At 39.2% G+C, this 22525-nt stretch overlaps 1 protein-coding gene and 2 long non-coding RNA genes across 3 annotated transcripts; 1 reads left to right on the top strand and 2 right to left on the bottom strand.

The window, feature by feature from the left end:
- The first annotated feature begins 1206 nt into the window (after window positions 1-1206).
- On the top strand, window positions 1207-19146 carry LOC110841764 (homeobox protein araucan). The gene is made up of 10 exons (XM_022087457.2): window positions 1207-1319; window positions 1917-2657; window positions 3527-3838; window positions 11018-11139; window positions 17432-17465; window positions 17532-17588; window positions 17683-17790; window positions 17859-17882; window positions 17947-18034; window positions 18677-19146. Exons 2-10 carry the CDS (start codon window positions 2652-2654, stop codon window positions 18988-18990), a joined length of 1065 nt encoding a protein of 354 aa, XP_021943149.1. The 5' UTR covers window positions 1207-1319; window positions 1917-2651; the 3' UTR covers window positions 18991-19146.
- Window positions 5525-6382, bottom strand: LOC118436087. The gene is made up of 3 exons (XR_004835192.1): window positions 6292-6382; window positions 5942-6024; window positions 5525-5869 (listed from the first exon to the last, which is right to left on the bottom strand). It is a non-coding gene; the product is annotated as an uncharacterized LOC118436087 (long non-coding RNA).
- LOC118436086 lies at window positions 17395-17756 on the bottom strand. The gene is made up of 2 exons (XR_004835190.1): window positions 17642-17756; window positions 17395-17497 (listed from the first exon to the last, which is right to left on the bottom strand). It is a non-coding gene; the product is annotated as an uncharacterized LOC118436086 (long non-coding RNA).
- Window positions 19147-22525: the final 3379 nt, after the last annotated feature.

The following is a 22525-nucleotide window of genomic DNA, read 5'->3' as shown; positions in this document are numbered from 1 at the left end:
GTGGGGAGGTTGGTGGGAGCAGGGAGATATTGTTGACTTGGAGTGAGGACAGACTAGCGAAAAGGTCGATTTCGACAAAAGACACACAGCCGAGATGTACACAATATCGTCGACCACGCACGGACTCGGTGGGCCTCGTAATTCTTTTTTCCTCGTTTTGTGCTGTGAAAAAGCGAGATAAAAAGAGAAATGTGGGAGTAACTTTCTCCTCCGCTACTGAAAGAAGTCTACAGGGATTCATCCACTTGGCTTCTCGCATTTTATTTGGCGTTGTTCCCAATCCAACTAACATCCACTTCTTGGCGATGTTGGATTGGTGTAGTTTTGTCAGAGTCAGGGTGTGCTAATATGCTCGTGTATGCTCATGACACTCTGCTCTATATGGGATAATATACACATGTCCATGGGTAGTAAAAAGTTCACAATTTTCCAGCGCACATAATGGATGGAGAAAGAAGAAGAAGACATGTTTCGCTTTCACTTCCGGAAGAAACAACAATGACCCGATGAAAGTGTATATATAGTGAAAGTCAACGTATGAAACTTTGGCTACTGCAGACCCTACTTGCCTACCGTCACGATATCGAAATATTGGGGCAAAGTGAGAATTTCTCATTTCTCCATATCCAACAATTGCGGTTGCTTTCTCCACCTATGTATGTAACTTGTCGAGTATGTAGAATGATTAGCAAACCATGTACAAACGTGGTATTAAAAAAGGGTTGAGGATGGATGAGGAGCAACAGCAGCGGAGAGTTTGATGGTGTCAAGTCGGGGGAAGGTGGGGGAAGAGGGTAATTGGGTGAAATTATGAGCGCAAGACGACCCGGGTATTGCATCGGGCAGTTATTGCTGCTGCTTTTTCGTTTCGAGAGAGAGAGATGCTGTTGTGTTATTGATTGACATGTAATGTAAGTGAAGGATGGTATGGAAACATGGGTTGTACAAGGGAGTGTAACAAAGGAGCATAACCATCCTCATGTATCAGGAGCGGCGGTCGTGGGGCCGGGTATGGAGAGGCGGTGCCAGTGCCAACCAACCACTATGACGCTGTCGCTGTCGGTGTAGAGAAAAATCTAACCGAAGTGAAGTTCCCTAGAGAGAAAAACTCCTATCCCCACCAGCTCTGTCCTATCCCCACCAACGTTATTGTTCCAAAGACATGATTATGATTGGCCAAACCCTGGAAATGCTTGTTCCCACCATTAGCATTCGACCCGACAGTAACAGCGGTAACACTGGTAGTGCTTGTCCTAGCGACTCCTCCATAAGAGCTGAACAAACTCACGGCAAACAACAGCATTATGGACAACAACCAGGTAAGCAGATCCCTACATATGTACCGACATTACTCAACATTACACAATACACACACAACATTGATCCTCTCTCTCCCATCCATCTGTCTCACCTCACCTCCTACCTCACTCACCAAGCTACCACGTTAGAGACCTCATAGAGACCTCACCTTATACCAACAACTCACCACTTACGGCTACACTCGTTTACACTGCCATTACAACAATCACGTTTAAAATCATTGATCATGTGACCCCTCAAGACATCACTGCTCCTGTCATCCCCAACTACCATCATCTCTCCAGGCCATATTCTACCTCTTCACAATTAACAAGCACCTCTACACGCCTATTAACACTTGTCATAGCCACAGCTCCACAATCCAGTAGCACTCCTCTACAAAGTAACAACTACTCCTCCAATCCAATTCCCTGTCTAACACTCTCTCAAACAACTTATAGGCTCCCCACCACAACATTTAGTCCACAGTGTGATTTACTGGCTCATCTCAATTCCACTCCCATCCACTCACCACACAACAACTCACCACATTTTTACCCAACTCTGTCTAATTAAGAAAACCACCTTTGGCTCACAACCCTTTTCTCTCGCCACAGGTGAAGACAGATTTCTTGGTTCCAATAATCGCAACGCAAATAGTCGTCGTCTGCAAATATCACGAGCAGACCACTCTTCACACCATCTCCTCCACATTGTCACTTCCGAAGAGAAAGTTAACCAGAGTTTAAATCTGAACACTTTCAATCTACAGTGATTACTGCAAAAAGAAATTGCAACTGCTAAAGTAACAAAAAGAATGTCAAAAAAGCAAGTGTGAGACAACTCTTTTTCTTGTCAATGTGAGAAATTTGAACTGAAAACTAAACTGAAATTCAAAAGTAGAATGAAATTTGACTTTCTCCACATATTTCTGACTCGACGTAAAATTGTGAGCACATGAAGAAAGTGCGAATCGCTGTGTGTGCATGTGTGTTGTCTGTGTCTGTGTGTGTGTGAAGGTGTTGTTGGAGAAAGTTTGTAATCTGAGGCCGATAGGATATATTCAATCCGGAATATCCCAATCCACTCAAACTTCACTCCACTCTCCGAAAAACCAACATCCGAAAACTTTTCCCGATCCATCCACATATCGAACCGATACAGTTATCGTAGCAGCTCAACAGTGCTGCTTGGTTTGTGTGATACTGGTCCGTATATTTTGACCAGATCACATTGCCAAACTTTGTCAAGAGCAAATTGAATATAATCAGAAAGAGTTTTACTTTGACTTTTTCTTCAAGTGTTTTTGATCTCGGCAACGACGGAATAAAATACCGAAATAACAACAAACAATGAATGTACGTGTATATGTAACACAACTTTTATTGATTTATAGGATAAGAATTTGTCAAATTGGATATTTTTAGAATACTTTTGTCCAATATATTTATCAGAAAGCAAATCGGAATGATTCCCCTTGAAGAATACTTACATTTACGTAGATTTGTTTAAAAGTCCAATGTTTTCAATATCATTTCATAGAAATTATACAAAAAATATTCCTTGTTTCATTCATGCGATAAATTTCTTTAAAGTCTAATATTCCCCGCATAGTTTATACAATGCCAATAAATGGAAATAGGTATTAAACACATCGTGAAAACACACATAAACTGTTTAATTCAAAAGAGCGATAATGCAGATTATCATTTCCACTAATAAATTCAAGGCTTAAATCCTCTCGCGATATGCAAGTTAATCTAAAATGGGAATCTTTCATGCCGAGGCTTAAAACAAACATTAAGCTGGAGATAATGGGGTGGTTGGGCAGTTAGGCAGAAGAAATGATGAGCAACGGAAGCAGGGTCCTGTCCGGTCCACGTTCCGTTCTTCTCTTCATGTACATACAAACCTATAATAAAAATGACGAGGCTTCTTGCAACTGGTGTGTGCATAAAATAAAATCTACGTATTCATCCATCTGTCCATTCACGGCTCATCAGAATGAAGTAATTAGTTCCTCTTGGAGGAAGGAAGTACAATAACAATAATTAGGTGGAAGATGCAAATAGGGCGATTAGGGTCTTGGTGATGAAATCGGGCGATACGTTATAAATATTTCCTGACTCCCTCGCAATTACCCAGTCTCATCTCTTAATTATTATTACGCAGTCATTGAACCATTCTCGTGAATAAAATGATTTGACTCATGTTTGTGATCTTGCAGAGCGGGAGTGAGAAGAGCGAGGATGGTGGGAGCAGCAGTCCTCCGTCCACTGGGGCAAGTGGGGGCGGGGGAGGCTCGTCGGGGGTGCCATCGGGCTCATGTCCCCAGTGCCGCCAGTTGCTGTGTTCATGCGTCAAATCTCCGGCGGACTTACTGAACTACCAAAGATTGGCCCCATCCTTGGTTTATCACGGAGGAGGGTCGTCCACTCCCTCAAATCCGTCGTCAATGCCTAATCCCACGGCGTACAGTCCTGACCAGGTTGCGTACCTCGCTGCAGCCGCGGCCAATGCGTTTTATACGATGAACGGGGTAAGTCACGCGCTAATTTATTACCTTTAATAAATAATGTGGCGGGCCTCAGCGCCTAGCACCTCAGGCCACAGCACCTAGCGCCTACCTAGTTGGCCACAGCGCCTAGCCCCTAAATAAGTGGGCCACAGCGCCTAACGCCTAAATATGTAGGCCGTAGCGCCTAGCGCCTACTAAGCTGGCCACAGCGCCTACACTCAGCGCCTATGGGGTAAATTGAGAAAGTCAGAGAAACATCAATACGAGACTGGCAAAATTATAGAAAATGTCATATATAGCTGAAATACGGGGATGAATTTTTTGGGGTAAAGTTAGATGTCTGGGGTAAGCTGAGATTTCTAGTTTCTAGCTACTACTAGCTAGCTTTCCTAGCTAGTTCTTCTAGCTAGCTCTCCTAGCTAGTTCTTCTAGCTAGCTCTCCTAGCTAGTTCTTCTAGCTAGCTCTCCTAGCTAGTTCTTCTACCTAGCTCTCCTAGCTAGTTCTTCTAGTGAGCTCTCTTAGCTAGGGTGCAAGTTAACCATTTCCGCCTACTTAGTAAAACCTAACCTGCTCGCTTCGCTCGCTTAACTACGAACAGTACCCCAATACGGGGCATAGCTATAATAAACTTTGATATACTTTATCCCAGAGTCCTAACAATTTTCCGATTTTTTGAAAAACGATTGGAATTCGATATTCTACAAAAAGAAACTAGAATTCTCGTCTTTCCCCAAGATTTTCCATATTTCAGCTATATATGACATTTTCTATAATTTTGCCAGTCTCGTATTTATGTTTCGGAATACAAGCAAAACGATCCCTCTCCAATGGGGGAATGTGATACACAAATGTAGGGTTTTTCACGCTGAGCAAAAAGATAAAAAATTTTTTACCGGCAAATGTATATTAAGGTCACAAGAAGAGGTCAAAGTTAAAAATTTTTACTGAATTTTTGGACGTTTCAGAGAATTCCAAGACTTTGTCTCACTTTCCCCCATGGCGGGAATTTTTTTGGGGTGACATGATATTTCAATGGTCTAGCTAGGACTGCTAGCTAGGATTGCCAGCTAGGATTGCCAGCTAGGACTGCTAGCTAGAACTGCAACGCTTTCCGCGTACCTAGTTTAACTAACCTAACCTGCTCGCTTCGCTCGCCTAACTACGAACAATTCCCCAATATGGGGCATAATTACGATAATAGTTGACACTTTTCCCCAATATTCTAGCAATGTCCAATAAATTTGCCTCTTTGCGGCAAAATAATTTGCGTTCAATATTCTACGACAAAAACTATAAGTGTTATCTTGCCTTAAGGATCTCATGTCACCCCAAAAAATTTCCCGCCGAGGGGGAAAGTGAGACAACTTGAAACTTCCAAAAATGCATAAAAAATCTTGACTTATTGTGACCTTACATTTGCCGGTCAAAACATTTATATTTTCGTGATCAGCATGAAAACCCCAACATTTTGGTGTATCACATTCCCCCATCGGAGAGGGGTCCTTTCCCTTGTTTTATACCGATGTTTCTCTGACTATCTCAGTTTACCCCATAGGCGCTGAGTGTAGGCGCTGTGGCCTACTTGGTAGGCGCTAGGCGCTACGGCCCACTTATTTAGGCGTTAGGCGCTGTGGCCCACTTATTTAGGGGCTAGGCGCTGTGGCCAACTAAGTAGGCGCTAGGTGCTGTGGCCTGAGGTGCTAGGCGCTGAGGCCAACGTCATTAATAAATAAGGGAACGCTTTAGCCATAATTTCCTCTCTTCCATAATTTCCATAAATGGAGATTATTTTAAAGAAAATGCACTTGTCCAACTGCGAGTAATCTAAAATCATGAAGGAAGGAATGAATGTCATGCAGAACTAGTAAGCCAACGAAATCTGCCTATGTATGGGGTCGCATATCTATCTACATATGTAGGAGTCCTTCCTTGTAGAATAATTTCAGCCTCTTAAGGAATTTACCTAATTGGAGATCACGTCAACATGTGAATCTTGTTGGTAATATTTTGTGTTGTTTCTTCATGTCAAATCCTCCCCGCTGGTGTGTTTACTTTCCGACAAAAACAATCAAGTAGGTAAAAACAGGCAGTAAATAAAAATATACATGGAATAATCAAATTACCACCAACAACGTCGGTCAAGGGTTACACAAAAAATTGCTCGTTGCAATTATCAGATTCTCAATTTCCCACTGAGTAACAGCGTCTAAAACCCATTCAATTTTGTGTAATAAGCATAATAACTCAGAAGGTAGTATGAAGTCAGTCGTCGTTAACATCAACAAGCTCATAAATCACTACGCAAGCAGAAGAAGAAGAAAAAGCACAAGTGGCAATATAAGCTAATACACCAACTAGAATTCCACATATGTACATATCAAAAGAGCTACTACTGCTTTTCTGGGGTGAATTAGTATTACTTAAAAAAACGTTGTTGCTCATATTAAATTATTATTATAAAACATGAACCCACCACTTTGCTAGACAAAGTCATTCTTATTTTCCTCTTGTCTCGGCATCCATCTGATACGAATAAACAGGAATCAAGAAATCACACGAGTCAGACTGTGGAAAAAAATCAAGTTAAGTAATTAAAACTCAGTATGTGTGTGCAATTTATTCGGTAACTTGGAGCAGTATAATTTTTCCAACACTGTTAAGAAGATAGGAAAAGGTACAAAATGAAAATTAAATAATGAGCGAGAAGATGGGCGTCCTGCCTTTTTAATCTTTCAATGGGTTTAAAACAATAAACATGCGAATGTACTTCATGGTTACAAGTTGACCATTATTACAGTAGCAGCAGACGAGAGGAGAGTGTATCTAGTAATTGTATGAGTTCTTCTACCCCTTGCTTACATGCTGATGAACATTTAGATTTCGAATGATATGTACGTACTGCTGTGCACTGCTGTGGTCGAGTTCTGACCATTAAAGATAAATCTAATAAGCCAGCAGCTACTAACAAACGAGCACCACAAACAACAACCAAGTAGATTTTGCCCAGTTTACAATGTCCAGTGATCCACCACTACTAGCAACAGGATCGAGCATTATGTACATACATAATGCCTCCAACCACAATTAATATGTTTATCATTAAAATTTCGCGTAATGCCATAAAATGTGTTCAACAACGGAAGGGAGAAAGAACGAAGAAAAGTGTATTTTCCGTGGTCGTTTTTTGTTTGTTGTATTAACGAGTGGTCAAATATTCAGCATCTGATTGGAACATGGTATTTTTTCTTGGTCTCTAATCGAATAACAAGATAGCCAAAATCTGATAAAACAAAGTCTGCAGGCTTTCCTCGTGAAACAATGCTGTGCTTTGTTAGCGCACTTTTGATATCACTCGTAGACAACAACGGGGTATTCATCCAACCATGTCAGACGATTGTTTAAGCGACCAGAACAGCGGAAAAAGGGATGCTTATAAGTCAGATAAAAAGGTTTAATCACGATGACAAGATCTCGTCGTACCGGTTTCTCTTGTTTTACATTGTATCTCATTACCCCAACCTCCCCTGTTATTATTAAGTCACTCTTGTGTGTGTATACAAACAGCAGCAAAAAACAGGGTAAACTTGGGATTTGGAATAATATATTGGAATCAGATTAATACGTACTTACGACCGCATTTATTATTATCACAAGTTGGATGGGATATATGAATTCCCAGGTAGCAAATCTGTAGACAAACTCACTCGGAGTGTATGCACACACGTACAAGAAATAATGTTACATGGGAAGAAGTTTCGGTTTAGGTGGTAATAATAATGACACGATGAACAGTCGTCACGAGAGATTTAAATAATTGGAGGCAGACGATGTCGAATGAAGGACATAACATTGCCTATGCATTACATTCATAAGGTAGCTTCATTCAGCTTGCATTTGCATTTCCTTGCAATTGTGGAGCTTATGAGCGAATAAAATATCTACTGTCCGTGAGACGCAGACAGGTTAGTGTATATACACTCGAGTATTATTATAAAATGCATGTACATTTGTGGCGAAGGTGTTCACTCGTAGTTTTGAATGACTTTCATGTAAATTATAAATTAGAGACGTATGATGATCAGATAGAAATCAAACAATGGTTTTGACCCTTTCCCAGTATTATGTGCATATATAGTTAGTCATATCTACCTTGGTGTTGATGCTGCTACCTTCTAGTTCATCGGAAGAAATATTATGTTATGATGCGTATTTGTTTGTGATGGATGATGTTGGTGGTTCTCGACGACTTTAGCCAGCATTAAACGTGTAGGAAGTACGTACAGATTTTTACATTTATCTAGCAGTAACATTTTTTGATTTTACAACATTAGTTTTATGCTGTTTGATAACACAAATAAATAACTGCAATTTGAATCATTGCTTTTGTACTTGAAATGCACTGATTTTATGACCTCACGTCATGTTTGCCCTCGGCATACACGTTACACATATTGTTGTTTTCACGTGTGTATTGTTATTGCTGGCGAGTCGAGAGTGCTCGGATAAAGAAAATGACTCCAAAACGGAGAGAGATTCAACGGATAGGGAGATGGGCGAATGATTTTATTTAAGTGATTTACAAGCGTATTGTAAAAGTAGTAAACCAAATTTATTTAAAGCATAAAAGTCCTTTCCAGCTAGAAAACAATATTACTTACTTACGCCATTAAGCCGAAGAATGGCATTACCATTGTACAGGCTGAAGGATAATTTAAAAACCAACATCATTAATCGTTCCGTTGCCCTGTAATAAAATCACTTTTTTTGATGTTGATGATCTGAATACAATGAACACACACGTGAAGAAAGGAAAGAGAAATTACGTGAAAAATTATGCAAGTGTTGTGTACTTTCTGTACTAGGAGAGATTCGAGTTATGATAATAAAAGGGATGGTGGTGGTGGTGGAGTGCCACACAATCTGCTGCAAGAAATCTACATAATAACAATATTACTTATTATTTCGGTTACGACTTGTCCGAACAGATTGAATGATTATGCATAATATGTGAACCGTGTATACAGAAGACTGGACCAGAACTTAGCATAATGGACTTGTACTACATCTCACCTATGTCAGATAAAATTGGCTGATATGAAGTTTGCTGTTTCTTTGTTAAATCACCAAACAACAAATATCGAGCAGTCAACAACATATCAGCAGCAAATTCGAATTGGTGAACATGAGAGAGCACGGCAACGGGGGTTCTGTGTTGATGGTTCTGTTTTCTCGTTTAATTTGTGTAATTAATGGTACCTCACCAACACAACCAGAGCATTAGATCCTACCTGTGCTACCTATGCATACAGATATAACAGCTCGGAAAGCTAATTCCTCGCTCCCTGCACACGGCGAGTGAGTGGTGCAAGTTCCAGTGTTAAAAGTTGTCATAATTCTACACTTTTAATGCTGCGCAGCCATCATGTCACGTAGGAAAGAACCTCCAGTTTTACTACCAATTAAGGAAATGACTATTTTCAACGTTTTTTCTAATCGACGCACTGAGGCTTCGTCGCCTTCTCTACTTCTCTTAATATGCTTGTCGACAGTTTTGTAAAGTATTATTGTGATTGCAAACTTTGTTTTTGCCCTTTCACTGAAGTTCAAGGCGCAAATGACCATTATTTATTATTACTTATAGTATGTGTTATTAGGAATGGTTGTTATTTTAGAAAACGGCATTTCAATGCATACTATTATTAATATATAACTCATTAGATTTGGCTTTGGTCGTTGGATTAATTTCTTTATAAAATAGGTGCTCTTGGGTTCACTTTGATAAAAAATAATTATCCTTTAAGCCTTTGTGAATGTAATTTATTAGTTGAAAAGCGAGAGATAACTAATGGAAGGGGGAGAATCAGTTACTCTCCTCGGATAGTCAATATTTTGACAAGGCAGATCTAACCTTTCCATCAATTACTATTATGGGGTAAACTTTTCGGTAACCAGCTTTTCAAACAACGACACCACCGGAAACGTTGAGAGTATTCGAAGAACATGCAAGCATTGTGGGTGATTCCTCGACAACGTCTTATCGGATATATTTTGTATAATTTTAAAAGTTTTTCAATTAACTCGTGCGCCATAATAATACTAAGATTCTGTCCTTGGAAATTTATATCACAGTCATTTATCTACAAGTGAATGAAACCTTGTTTAACTCAACACAACAACCCCTGCACCTCGGTTTCATAGGTATACGTACACACGTAGAGTGTACATACTTGCTCAGAATGTGTGTTGAGGAAAGAAATCTCAAGGGACCAGTTTTCTAGAGCACGATTTATCTTAGAAGATGAAAAATGGACAGTTTGTGGAGTCTCTGAAGGGAACGGAAAGCGAAAACAGATACTTTGGATTGGAACCAGACACAGTTGTGAATTACGCTTACATGTTAGAACACTAGAATCGATTTGAAATTATAGTTGTTCCCATTCTTGTTTCCTGCTCCACACGATGGAATCACATGTATGGCACACACAGACCCAAAATCAAGCAGACCAGAATAACACTCTCCTATGCAAGTAGCGTTATACGTATGTACATGCACTCGTACAGAGAGATACAACAAATAAAGGCTTGTTGTCCGTAGTCGCAGCAGAAATGTACAAGTAATTCATTGCTGGGTGAGACACGCGAAGAAATATTTTCGCGTGGGGAGAAAGAACAGCGAATAAAAGAGTAAAAGAGTTTTTCTTCATTTGTTCCCTGTTACTTTCCCCATTTCCGAGTGTTAAAGAAATGGCTGTCTGAGGTGCTGCTGCTGCCTGCACAATGCTCCCACGAATAAACTTTCCCTTACATGCATATACTATATCTCATCAAAAATAATACATTTCACCGGAAAACTCGCTGCTGAACCTCACTTTGTGCTTAACGGTCCGCAACGCACCACATCACTTACTTATTTACTTACCAGCTTGTTATTTTCTTTCAGAGAAACAGGGTGGGCATTATTCTATCTATTTTCGTTAAAGCTTGGGTCACAATGACCAAAACCTACGTCTTCTTTTTGGGGAGATCTTCCTTTGGTTTTTCAGTTGGGACAAATTGCCAACGAGGAAGAGACAGGCAGATGAGCAATTTACTGCATAGTTTATCTTTGCTCTTCTCTTTTGTGTCTTTCTTTAGTGGGAAAAAAGTGCATGGTGTGAAGTAACTTAAGCTGATGTTGTGACTTTATTTATTTTTTTCAGGGTGGAGGAGACATGAAAGAAGGAGGACTAGGACCTTGGGGTGGGGTTGGTTATCCTTCCATGGGTTATCCGTACGACCCGCATTTTGCTGTTGCAGCAGCAGCAGCTTATCCTTTCAATGGGTAAGGCATCCAAATACATTTTGCTTGATTATGATCGATGATATTTTGGGTTTTGTTGGATGTGAATGGTCACCACCACCACGGCCACATTGACACTGCCCCCCTCTCCACATGCATGGAGAGAAACCGAAACCCATTACACATTGTTCCCACCGCCACCAACGACAAAGTCCCCTTCTTGCTCAATGCATCCTTGTCTTGCGGTCGTCCTCTAAATCTCTCTCTCTCTCTTTGGGCCATTGATCGTGCCATATATTTGTGTGGAGACTCATAATCTGGCATGTGCACCTAGATCAACAGAGATACAGGGTTTGATTGGAGAATAAAGGGGAGAGGAGATATAAGTCATTCTGGGGTTTTAAGTAATGACGAGGTTCAGAATCTCAATGAAATATTGAAAAGGTTCCCTGTCCCAAAAGACATAATTATGATCAATGAGTTTGCTTTCTTGGTTATTCAAAATTCAACGGACATAGTGGGGTTGTGTTGTCTATCAGTGTTTTGCTGTTGTTGGCTGTGTTGCACTCCGGGAAAGCCTGATAGAGCATTAATTGATGTTGCTATGTAAGCTTTACCTTTGGTTCCTGACAATATCCATTTTCCACGGAGGCAGTTCAGCAAATATTTATCAGGAGACAGCCAAACCTGTAGTTCGCAGTTACTTAGTTGACTGCCACCGACTTGTAGGTTTGTTGTTAAGCCATTTTGCCTCATGTGTCAACTGCATATTTCATAAAGCTCTAATTCAGTTTGGTGGTTGGTTGCGACTAGATGTGGACAAGCGTAATAAATGCACCACTTACTTATTATGAGCTGCTCCATTTTCAGTTGTGGTTTGGCTGATGGAAATGGACGCTGTTCTGTTTATTTTGTAAGCAAACACTAAATGTAAGCCCGAAATGTAAAATGGTAATTAGGGGAAACGAACGTGGAATAGTTAAGAAAGAAAATGAATGTGTGGCTGCTTACACTGATGGAATTCCAAACTTGCGAGTGATTTATTTGTGGGGTGAGCCTTAAAATAACGAAGGAAAAGTGTAGAGTTTGGTCGTCGGAGTCGTCGTCGTCGTCGAAGAGAATTTGTTTGTCAAATAAATACTGTTTGGTCGTCCCAGCAGAAATAACAGAAAAATTACATGTGTTGCAATAGGAACATACACCCCGGCCATCTTTACTTTAGTACGTACATACATAGTTGCAGCATCAGCATCGCGTGGTTAACCGAGGGCTCATCACCCGCTCATATATTTTCTTCAGCCCAATGACACATGAACGCCAGCAAAAAATTAACTAAATCTTTTATACGTACGTCTGCCTTGCATTCCACAAGAAAAAGTTATTGAAACGGATGTAAAATTTGGAAAGACTTTAATTACAAAGTCACGGCTGCGAATGCTTTATTCATTCCTTATGAATCAATGATGCTGCCCCACTGCTATAATGTCTTTGGTTAGACTTTAATTAATTTTCGGCTGAATTAACATGTAAAACTGAGCAAAGAATGCATGTTGAACTGCGTGTAGGTTTTGAAGTGAGCAATTTTTATTGACAGAAAGCGGCCACATTCGCTGTCACCCTGTGGTATTCCTGATAAATGGCGACTCCTAGAATTACGGAGAAAACAGATGTAGGCTCCATAGACCAATAGATAAATACATATCCGTTTACATACTGAATCTTGTCGTACAACATTATTACCAAACACTTACACATTCCTCGCATGTGTGCCAATTTTCATACCCTCCTCTGACCTTTGACTTGCAACACAGTTTCATGAAGCAGGCACAGCAAAATTGTTGTAAATCTTGCTCGCTATACATTATTTCCAAGTATCGTGTACACATATAATTTATATGCATGTACATATCCTAGTTTTTTATTCGAAAAGTTAACAAAATCACCTCGAAAATGTTGAAATGAAAATGTAACAATAAATCTCATCCTGCAAGAGATGGATACATACGAGTAAAATAAAATATTTATTTATTGTGTAAGTAGTTGTGTATGTGTGTTGGTTATGTGTTGTTTGAGCTGGAAACAGCTTCCCGTGTTCATCAATCAATAAATCTTCATCATGGGAGGATGGAATTACGAGAAAAAGTAAAGCCTACCCTGATACGATCTTTGGCAGTTATGTAAGTCGTCGTAAGAAATATAATGCGAAGAAAAATAGACCTCGAGTCTCTAAATCTCAACTTGATTTCTGAGCCAAGACAGCTCCTACTTCAACTAATCCTCGGCAATGAGATAAAGTTAAGTAGAATGCATGATTGTGTTGAAAGTCTCTTCTTCTCCTTCGTCTTGGCATTGCTTAACAAATGGTAGCTGTTGACAAGAGCAGTCGTGGTGGTGAGGTGGAGAGAGGAAGCTTAAGGAAATCTCAAATTCCACATTCTACATCATCTTATTTCTTCAGGAATGGACGCTAATGCTTGACACAAGTCGTAAAGGTAATATGAGAGCAATAGAATAATCATAACGAGAAAGGATGTTGAGGAGTCAAAATGAGACGCGGGCGGTGGTCGTACATATCTAAATATGCATTCGTATATGTGCTCATGTTATACGTGGTGGCGTTGTTGGTAGGGAGATTCTCTCCAGCAGGCAGAGCGCCCTTATAAATTTATCCACTACACATATTATCTCTCTCTCCTCGAAAGGAGGACCCAATCTGAGAGGAAAGAAATTAGATTTTGAGAATAAAAAAAGAGTTTCTCGGCGGCGGCGGCGATAGGATGTACATAAGCACGACGACGTCTCTTTTAATACTGCTGCGTGCGGTGGTGCCTGGTGTGAAATAAGCAGTCGAGTAGTCGAGAAAGAAGTGATTAGTACTTTGTGAAGATCGATAAATTTCACTAATGTGGCCATTTATATGGGGAAGAAAAATGTGATTTTAAATCGGAAGATTTTCTCCACGAAAGATTTCTTGGTTACTGGCAATCGATTCTCCTCCAGTGCGCATTGCCTTAATCTATTTTCTTATGGGGAGCTCATATCTGCGCTATGCTCGCTAAAGTGCTCTGCTCCCTCCGAGACCGAGAAAGCAGAGAAGCGAGAAGATGGAAAGTGGTAGGCGTCGTGGTCGTATCAAATACTTTGCTTCCACACCAAACCTGTCCCTCCAAACTAACAACGGGAATTACGTAATGTGGAAGCCAAGGAACAAGTTGTGTACGACGACGACGACGAGGATGAGGGAGAAAAGAGAGCTCTTTCTTCTTGGCTTGTGAAAAATTTCACGCCCCACCAAAATTAAGTTCCCCTCTCTCTTTCTCTCTCCATTTCACACTCTTCGGGTTTCCTTCTTCACGCCATTTATAATACAGTCTATTAAGACAGAAATGTCCTCAAACACGATGGAGTTTTTATGAACCTTGTCCCTCATTCCGAAAAATAAAGAACAACGTTCTTTTCGGCATCACCCTCAACAAATCCTTTTTTCTCAGTAGCGCCAAATAGCATAGGACAGAGACACTTTTTTTTGGAAATTCAACCACATCATCATACGTATTATGTATGTATGTATGCATGTAGAAACGATTATGGTTTGGCTTGGAAAATGTACTGTGGACTTTGCTTAAAAGAAACACGTATTCATTTACTACCTGCTTTTTCACAAAGACGGGAATCATTAATGTACATATATCTACAAAGGATTGAAAGTCTTGAAACATGTTTTGACGAAAACAAAATTATCCGTTTAGTCTCGTTAAAGCTAAAATTAAAATTAAGTGCATATGTGTACTTATGTATGTATGTTGTACCAAATACAATACTTGCAAAGGAGGATCTAGCCAGGTAAATGTATAACTGAATTACACGCCAATGCTTAAAGATCGATGTATAATTCATAAGAAAAGTTCAAGTCGACTTACACTTTACGGAAAATGACAAGTAAAAAAAAATACAAACGAGACTTACTTGACTTGGCGTTTACATCAATATGCATACATATTTACATAGGCACACATTTTATGAATATTTTAGACATCAGTAAGCAGGCAAACGACCATAGCCGGGTTTGATAATAATGCTTCTAGTAGTGCTCCAGTACATGCGTGTATATTATTGGATAAAAAATAAACTTAAAGGCAGGAAAGGCTTAAAAATGAGGGGGAACAATAAGTTTGGGAATAATTTAATGCCATCATCGTCCTTCTTGACTTTTTACCACGTTTTATTATTATGACCAGATAATATTTGGTTCTGTTTTATGCCTGAGGATTCTACGCGAGTGAACACGCGAATTCCAATTGTGTAAACATTTTCAGGGGCGAGTCGTTTGGGGATTTTTATTCTCCATAATGCATACATGGTTGATAAACTGCACACAAAGTGCTGACGTTGCCATTTTACACGCTGGTCAAAATATCCTGAGCCCACCTATCAAATGGGCTATTTAGTGGACATATTTTGTGGGCATGTGTAATCATGAGCGAGAAAGTCAACGTTGCATCGCATGTAAGACTCTGCTGAGTACCTGTCTGGCATGGCATTCTTCACTCGCCATTAAAAATTAATTTGATTTGGAGGAACCAACTTTTATGCTGAAATCGTTATGGCTTCCAAGAGAGACTTGCCACCATTCGCTTGCTCGCAGAAAGATATCAAGTCTGATAAATAAGAACATAAAGTTTTTTGTAGACTACAGAATTTTAGACACCATAAAACTTTGTTTGATAAGCTTTTATACATGTAATAGCACACGGAATGATAGTCTTCATTATTTTTCATTGTTCTCAGACTTCTTCTCGTCATGCACCCAATTTATATTCCACAACGACGCTGTTCACTGTTTGCGTTTCTCATGTTTGCATGAAATCAGCAAATAACGACCATTAACTCCTGGTGTGTATTTCACCTCCAGAAATCATTGAGTCAAGTTACCTCCTCCATGCACAAGAAATTAGGTGAACTTTACAACAATTGACAACAATGCATGGAATCTCATTAGTGAAATTGTATAGGTTTTTTATATAATTGTTTCAACTAAACTTTCCTTGTTCTATCTGCCACAGGATGGGAAGAATAATTGACCGTTTATGACATTTTATGGATTATTCTCCATGCAATTGTTTAAAATTATATGCGAGCAATAGACGAATGTGACGAGGGTCAAATTAAGCTAATTGAGAGATTTAAGCACACAGTGGGAGGTGATTATTACAACAATGCAATTACACACTGATGAGGATAACCTGTGATGATAATTTTTCCCCATATCGCATGTTAAACATTACCACATGTGTACGTACACATCTACGTTGTGCATAACCATACATACATATATTCTAAAACACCTTTCCTTGATCCGAATTAGTTGATTTTTCCCAAGTACAAAACTATTATTTCATTATTACTACGTGCTAAGCATTACATAACTATTATGTATGCGCGTTAATTTACTATGATTTTCTAAGGTCACAAATGTTTCTTTGCAGGCAGAAACAAATGGTTAACACCACTTCTGCAAAGTGCTTAATGACGCTCGGGTATCGGCATAACGAATCTGTTAATTACTGGCCACAAAATTAAGGATATATACGTAACAGTTATGCCAATGCATACGTAATAATGCACAGACGAAATAAATGCTTGATACAAGCTCACAAAACTAATTGTTTCAAAGAAGGATAGTACTCGCATACATAAATATGTACGTACATACATATGTATTTTCGTCTGAGCATTTTAATCCGTGAGCCAAATTTAATTAACACAAACGAAGTAAGTATATGACTTCCAGAATTGAGTGGGTATATGAAACCAGGGAATAATGCACGTATTACACATCTCTGAAAGCAAGGGAGGGAATTATGGGCGAAGGGATGATGACGGAAATAAACTGGGATAGATAAATAATCATGTAATAAAAGCATTTGAGCTTTTAGGAAATGTGTGACAAAACGCATTGGTCCGTGGCTTGAAGAAATGGGATGTAGAACGGTCTGTTATGATATGATGAGATTTAATGGGGGTGAGAAATGCATTAGAGGAGGTCAGGGAATATGAAATAGGGTTATAATGGAATAAATGCATTAAGGAAGGGCTTCATTGTTGACGGTGGGAAACGGAGTGACACGAGTCATGGGACATGGAAGGCTGAACCGACTCAAATCCTCTGCTATTTACGATACGAGTGAGTAATGCAATGTGTAATGCATCCCAATGAATAATGTTCACAAACCCTGCTGCCTGCCCTTGTGGTGGCCAGAGAAAGAATGAGAGAGAGAGCGGAGAAAGGAGAAGTGGTTCAGATTTTTATTGTGCTTTTATTTGTTTCGTCTAGATACGCCGTGGATGTGAACGGGAGTCGGAGGAAGGTTAGCTTTACAACAATGATGCTCATGAATTCCTAAATTACAAACAAAATGAAAATATTTTTTTAGAATGCTACACGAGAAACCACAAGCACGCTCAAAGCCTGGCTAAGCGAGCATAAGAAGGTTAATAAATATATTTTATAGTATAAAATGCATGCATAATACATATGTACTACCTGATGTCTTCATGTTTGCTATGTTTTATTGTACCCTACAGAACCCTTATCCCACGAAAGGCGAGAAGATAATGTTAGCTATAATCACAAAGATGACGCTCACCCAGGTCAGCACTTGGTTCGCCAACGCTCGCCGCAGATTGAAAAAGGTTGGTTCATTTTTTAACGTCTTAGAAATTGTAGCACATGCTTAAAATGCTTTAAAATGTTATTACAGGAGAACAAGATGACGTGGGAGCCTGTTAGTACTAACAGTATTAAAATTATTAGCGATCTAAATTAATTTAAAAATTAAAAAATTATAGAGAAACCGACCTGATGATGATGACGACGTCGATGTATCAGACTCATCCGAGACGGAATCGCCCAGCAAGAAAAATTCTAATAATCAAGGTACGAACATAAACGTTAGGTAACTCAATTTTATGACGGCGATATCACATTTCGAGAAATAATGAGTGTCGAAATGACAATCCAAAACACGCTTGCTTGAATGTCAAACATCATAAAGTTGATCTATCTCCTTGCAAATTCTCAAATTGTTAGTAGCGAAGGCAGAACCATATGGGGTAAGAGTGAGACCATAAATCATAAGGGGCATATGCGGTGTCGAATCGTTTTTGGAATGAGAAATGCACACTTTGTGATTTTTATGAAGTTTGTTTAAAAGCAACCAGACCCATAAAAATCTGTGAGTATGGTTTGTACACAAAAGACCTTTAATAAACATTTTACGACTTTTTTATGAACATCATTAGGAAGGGAAATAGATAAAGCCACAACTTTGTGCTAAATTGCGTGCGAAAACGACCAAGTGTTGATATATGTATGAAACAGCGAGCATGCAGATGCATGCACACCTACGTACGTATTTAAATACACACATTCGAACGGGGGTGATGTGGCTATAAACCGCAGAGTTGGAAATGGAGATGCAGAAACAATAAAATAAAATAAACCCATCACCACCACGAACAACCACAACAATTAAAAACTAACTAGCCAACTAACTTGAAATTTTTTTTTGGTCTGCAGATAATAGTGAGCGACTAGGAGGGAGTACAAATTCGCATCATGTCCATAGGAATTCGTCCCCACTGTCGAGTTGCAGCGAAGGGAGCAAGGAGCCACCCCCCAAGGCTCGCATCTGGAGTGTGGCCGACCTTGCCAATGGTGGGTCAGGTGGGAGTCATAGTGGTGGAGGCAGTGGTCGTCATCATTTGCCCCACCACCACCCGTCCCTCCCTGGCTCCGCGTTTAGCCCCCTCAGTCGACATTCCGAAGCAATCTACCGCGGACTGTACCCCTTGTCTCATCCCCCATATCATCACTCCTCCGACAATCCATAGTCGCAGACCCACTTCTTTTCTCCCCCTCCGCCTCTCACCCATCATCCAATGTCCCCCCAAATATTGTGATTTCAGTTCATTAGCAGTATTAATTGTCCATTGTATCTGTACAGCAATAAATAAAAACTCGTTTTATTACTAGTTTCAAATATCCGACTCGCTTTTTGAACTCGCTTATTTACTTTTTTTGTCATTGGATGAGTTTGACAACGGCATTTGGCATTTAATTCATCCCAAATACATACATACGTGCGACACAAAGATGACAGGGTTTAATTGCAAATCAATGCCTTATTATTCATGCATAAATTTGTGCTCACACATCAGAATTGAAGTCAACAGGTTGTCCTTGTCTTGATTCTCTCCTCCTTCCTAGCATACGTATGTATACACATATGTACACATATTCCGATATGTAAATACATGCATGTTCTCCTCATGAATGACTAAATCGTGTAATTGAAAACCAATGTAAAATTAATTTCAAGTCTCGAGAATTTGTTCAACTTGCTTGTGCTTATTGTAATGTCCATTGACGTAGTGTCAAACAAATTTCGCATGAATTTTCTTTTTATGCATGTAGTTGGCTACTGATGGTGTATGGAATAACCGGACCGACTCGTTCAAAAAATCTGGTCAGGTTGATGTTAGTTATCATGTCATGTCACGATCATCTGTCTGGCCGATACTTTTGACACCTTAAACCCGATACTTACAACTACCCACTCAAGCAAGATTTCAAACCAGTTGCAGACATTATGACAACACCAATTCACACAATTGAGGGACATTTGTAAAAGAATTGAGAATTATTACACAAAGTTGTTTTGCAAAAGGGGTTCATGACTTATTGGAGATTGATGTAATATATTATGATGCACATCCATACAACGATTCATGGTGGCAGATTTCACGTATTCTCATGATAGATACGTACGTAGATATATCGACATGATGCATATTTACATACGTGATATGCTTATATGCATGATTTTATTAGACAACCCAACTCATACTCAACCTTTACAAAGTAATTATAAAAATAAATTGTATTATGATCTGTACGATTGGCCTTTTACGCAGTTCATTATTTTATTTACTACAAACCATTAGGGATTTAATTTATCAATAAAATTCCTTCTGACAAGTTCTAGAAGATATAAATATTCAAGGACTTCTAATTTGCAAAATTAATCAAATCATTTGAATAAAACAATAATGCAAATGTAATATAAATATGTTAGATAAATAGCTCAAGGTTAAGTATATCAGAAAAAGTCAGATACTTACATACATAAATATGCTCACCATATGCACATACATATGTACGTATGTACATTTACGTAAGTATGTACATACAGGTATATACATCAGTACATACTGAAAAATGTGCGAGAAGCACACAATTCCGGTATGAAATAGCAGTAACATCCGAACAAGTGTTAAATTCAGGGTACACTTGCTTGCTTACTTGTTTTTCTTGGATTTTTTTATGAATGAAAAAGTATGAGCGCTGTTAAATTCGAAGCAGAAGAAGAAGAGGAAGGAGAAAACAGGTTCATTGAACATTTGCCATTATCGTTCATTGTAAATAAATGAGGAGCCAGATTCCGCTAGTCAGTAGTTTCACTGCTATCAGCATCATCCATTCATAAACCATCAAAAGGCCATCCATTCTAAGCATTTTCAGAAAAGCTCAATAGGAGAACACAAAAATTTGAGACTCTTTCCTTACAATTTCGCATTGATTTCTCGACTCGGTTCTTGTAAATAGCCAAGATTGACTGGTGCACAATCGAGCTGCGGCTCCTCGGAATTCCAACTGTTGAGAAATCACAGTTACTGTGAATATGCTGTCTTTATGGGTTGTCTATTTATTGGAAATTATTCCTACGCCTGCAGCATCCGCAGAGCAAAGGAGAATGAAATGGAAGGAAACTAGTATTTGTATATGGCTGCAAATGAGTATGGCACCAAGCATAATGAAGAAAAATAGCAAGGGTGGTCTCCAACTTGAGGTGTGGAGGATGGCTGCAGAATATAAAAGTGTCTATTGTACAATTGTCATGACTGGCTTCCCAAATATATTAATCATGCCTCTTTGTCAAGCAGTGCATTTAGTCAACAGGACGATACCACGGGACGAAGGAGCCAAGAAAAAGGATCGAGCTTCTTCTGTATCACTTTATGAATGCTATATGAATGAAGTCATCATGCCAGCCAGGCATCTCATCTAGCTCCTACTTCCATGTACCCACCACCAGCACAATTGAGAATAAAACTTCATTTATCTTAATCTCGGCCCAAAGCAATGAATGTACATTACTTACGCTGCGTTATTTTATTTCACGTCCAATTCAACATCCCATTATTCCATTACTTTACATATCTATTAAACCTATATTCTCACTGTTTAACAAGCAAGATATTAGTTTAGAATTGCTGCTCTTCTATGTACGTCTAGTGCTGTTCCTCTATTTGGTAATGGTGATTCGGCTCGCTGCTGCTGACTTGTTTTTGGAGGTTGAAAAAGCAGGAGAGAGAGAGGTGATTGCTGGCTTCACTTATTTTATTAAGCCATAATATATCTGTAATATAATAATAACGCTGGGGTCCAGCTCTCACGCCTTGAGTCGCTACCAAATGCAAACGATAGCTGACAGTCTCATATTTTACAGGGGAGGTGCAGATCTTGGCTGAATAAAATTATTTGGAAGCGTGTGTGTCTTATTACCAACAAAATCTTGCTTTCTTCTTTGTCTATTTGAGATGGAGAACCACCTTATATGCTGAAGCAGCCATACACTCATGACTTTGGCCTGCTTGTCTGTATGGGGTCCAAATGCACAATCCACCATAAATGGGATTCTTCGTCTCCTTCATCCATCATTTCTCTTAAGAGCTCAAGGAATGAAGGCCCCAAAAATGTATTCACAAGCCGTTCCATATTATCCTCTGTGAGGTCCCTACGCACATCCCTGCGAGATACTTACGACTATGAGAAGCTGCCAAAACAAATTCCTTTATAATTATTTATTACACTTTGTTTGATTCAAGACAGGAAGTCGGTTGTCGTGTATCTAATTAAAATGATTTAACGGTATTTCACAATAGAAACACTAACCACATTCTCCTACCTGTCATTTCCCTCATTAGCAACATATGTATGTATGTACATATATGTATCGAAACATAACAAACTGTGGACGACGGTACATTTCACAAACAAACTGCATTTTTGTAAATTACGAACACTTAGGTCCTTGTTTCTCCCCACGTTGTCATTATTACTACGGATTATAAATAACAAGGTCCAGCAGCCTCATTCTGACGATGCATAAGTACGACCAGCAATTGTTGGGAGACTAGGAGATAAAAAAAAATATATACGCCGTCGTCGGTTTTAAGGTGAAGTAACATCTTGTTGTTTTATTGTTGATAGCTGTTTTTAGTTTAGTGACTGCTCTGGTCATGCAACTTGGAAAACACGATGATGTTTGAAACAAATAAGAAGAATAAGAACATGCTGAATTAG

The sequence above is a fragment of the Folsomia candida genome, unplaced genomic scaffold (genome assembly GCF_002217175.1).
Source record: "Folsomia candida strain VU population unplaced genomic scaffold, ASM221717v1 Fcan01_Sc001, whole genome shotgun sequence".
NCBI lineage: Eukaryota > Metazoa > Arthropoda > Collembola > Entomobryomorpha > Isotomidae > Folsomia > Folsomia candida.
Note: the sequence above shows the minus strand (reverse complement) of the source record. Positions and strands in the feature narration are given on the sequence as shown.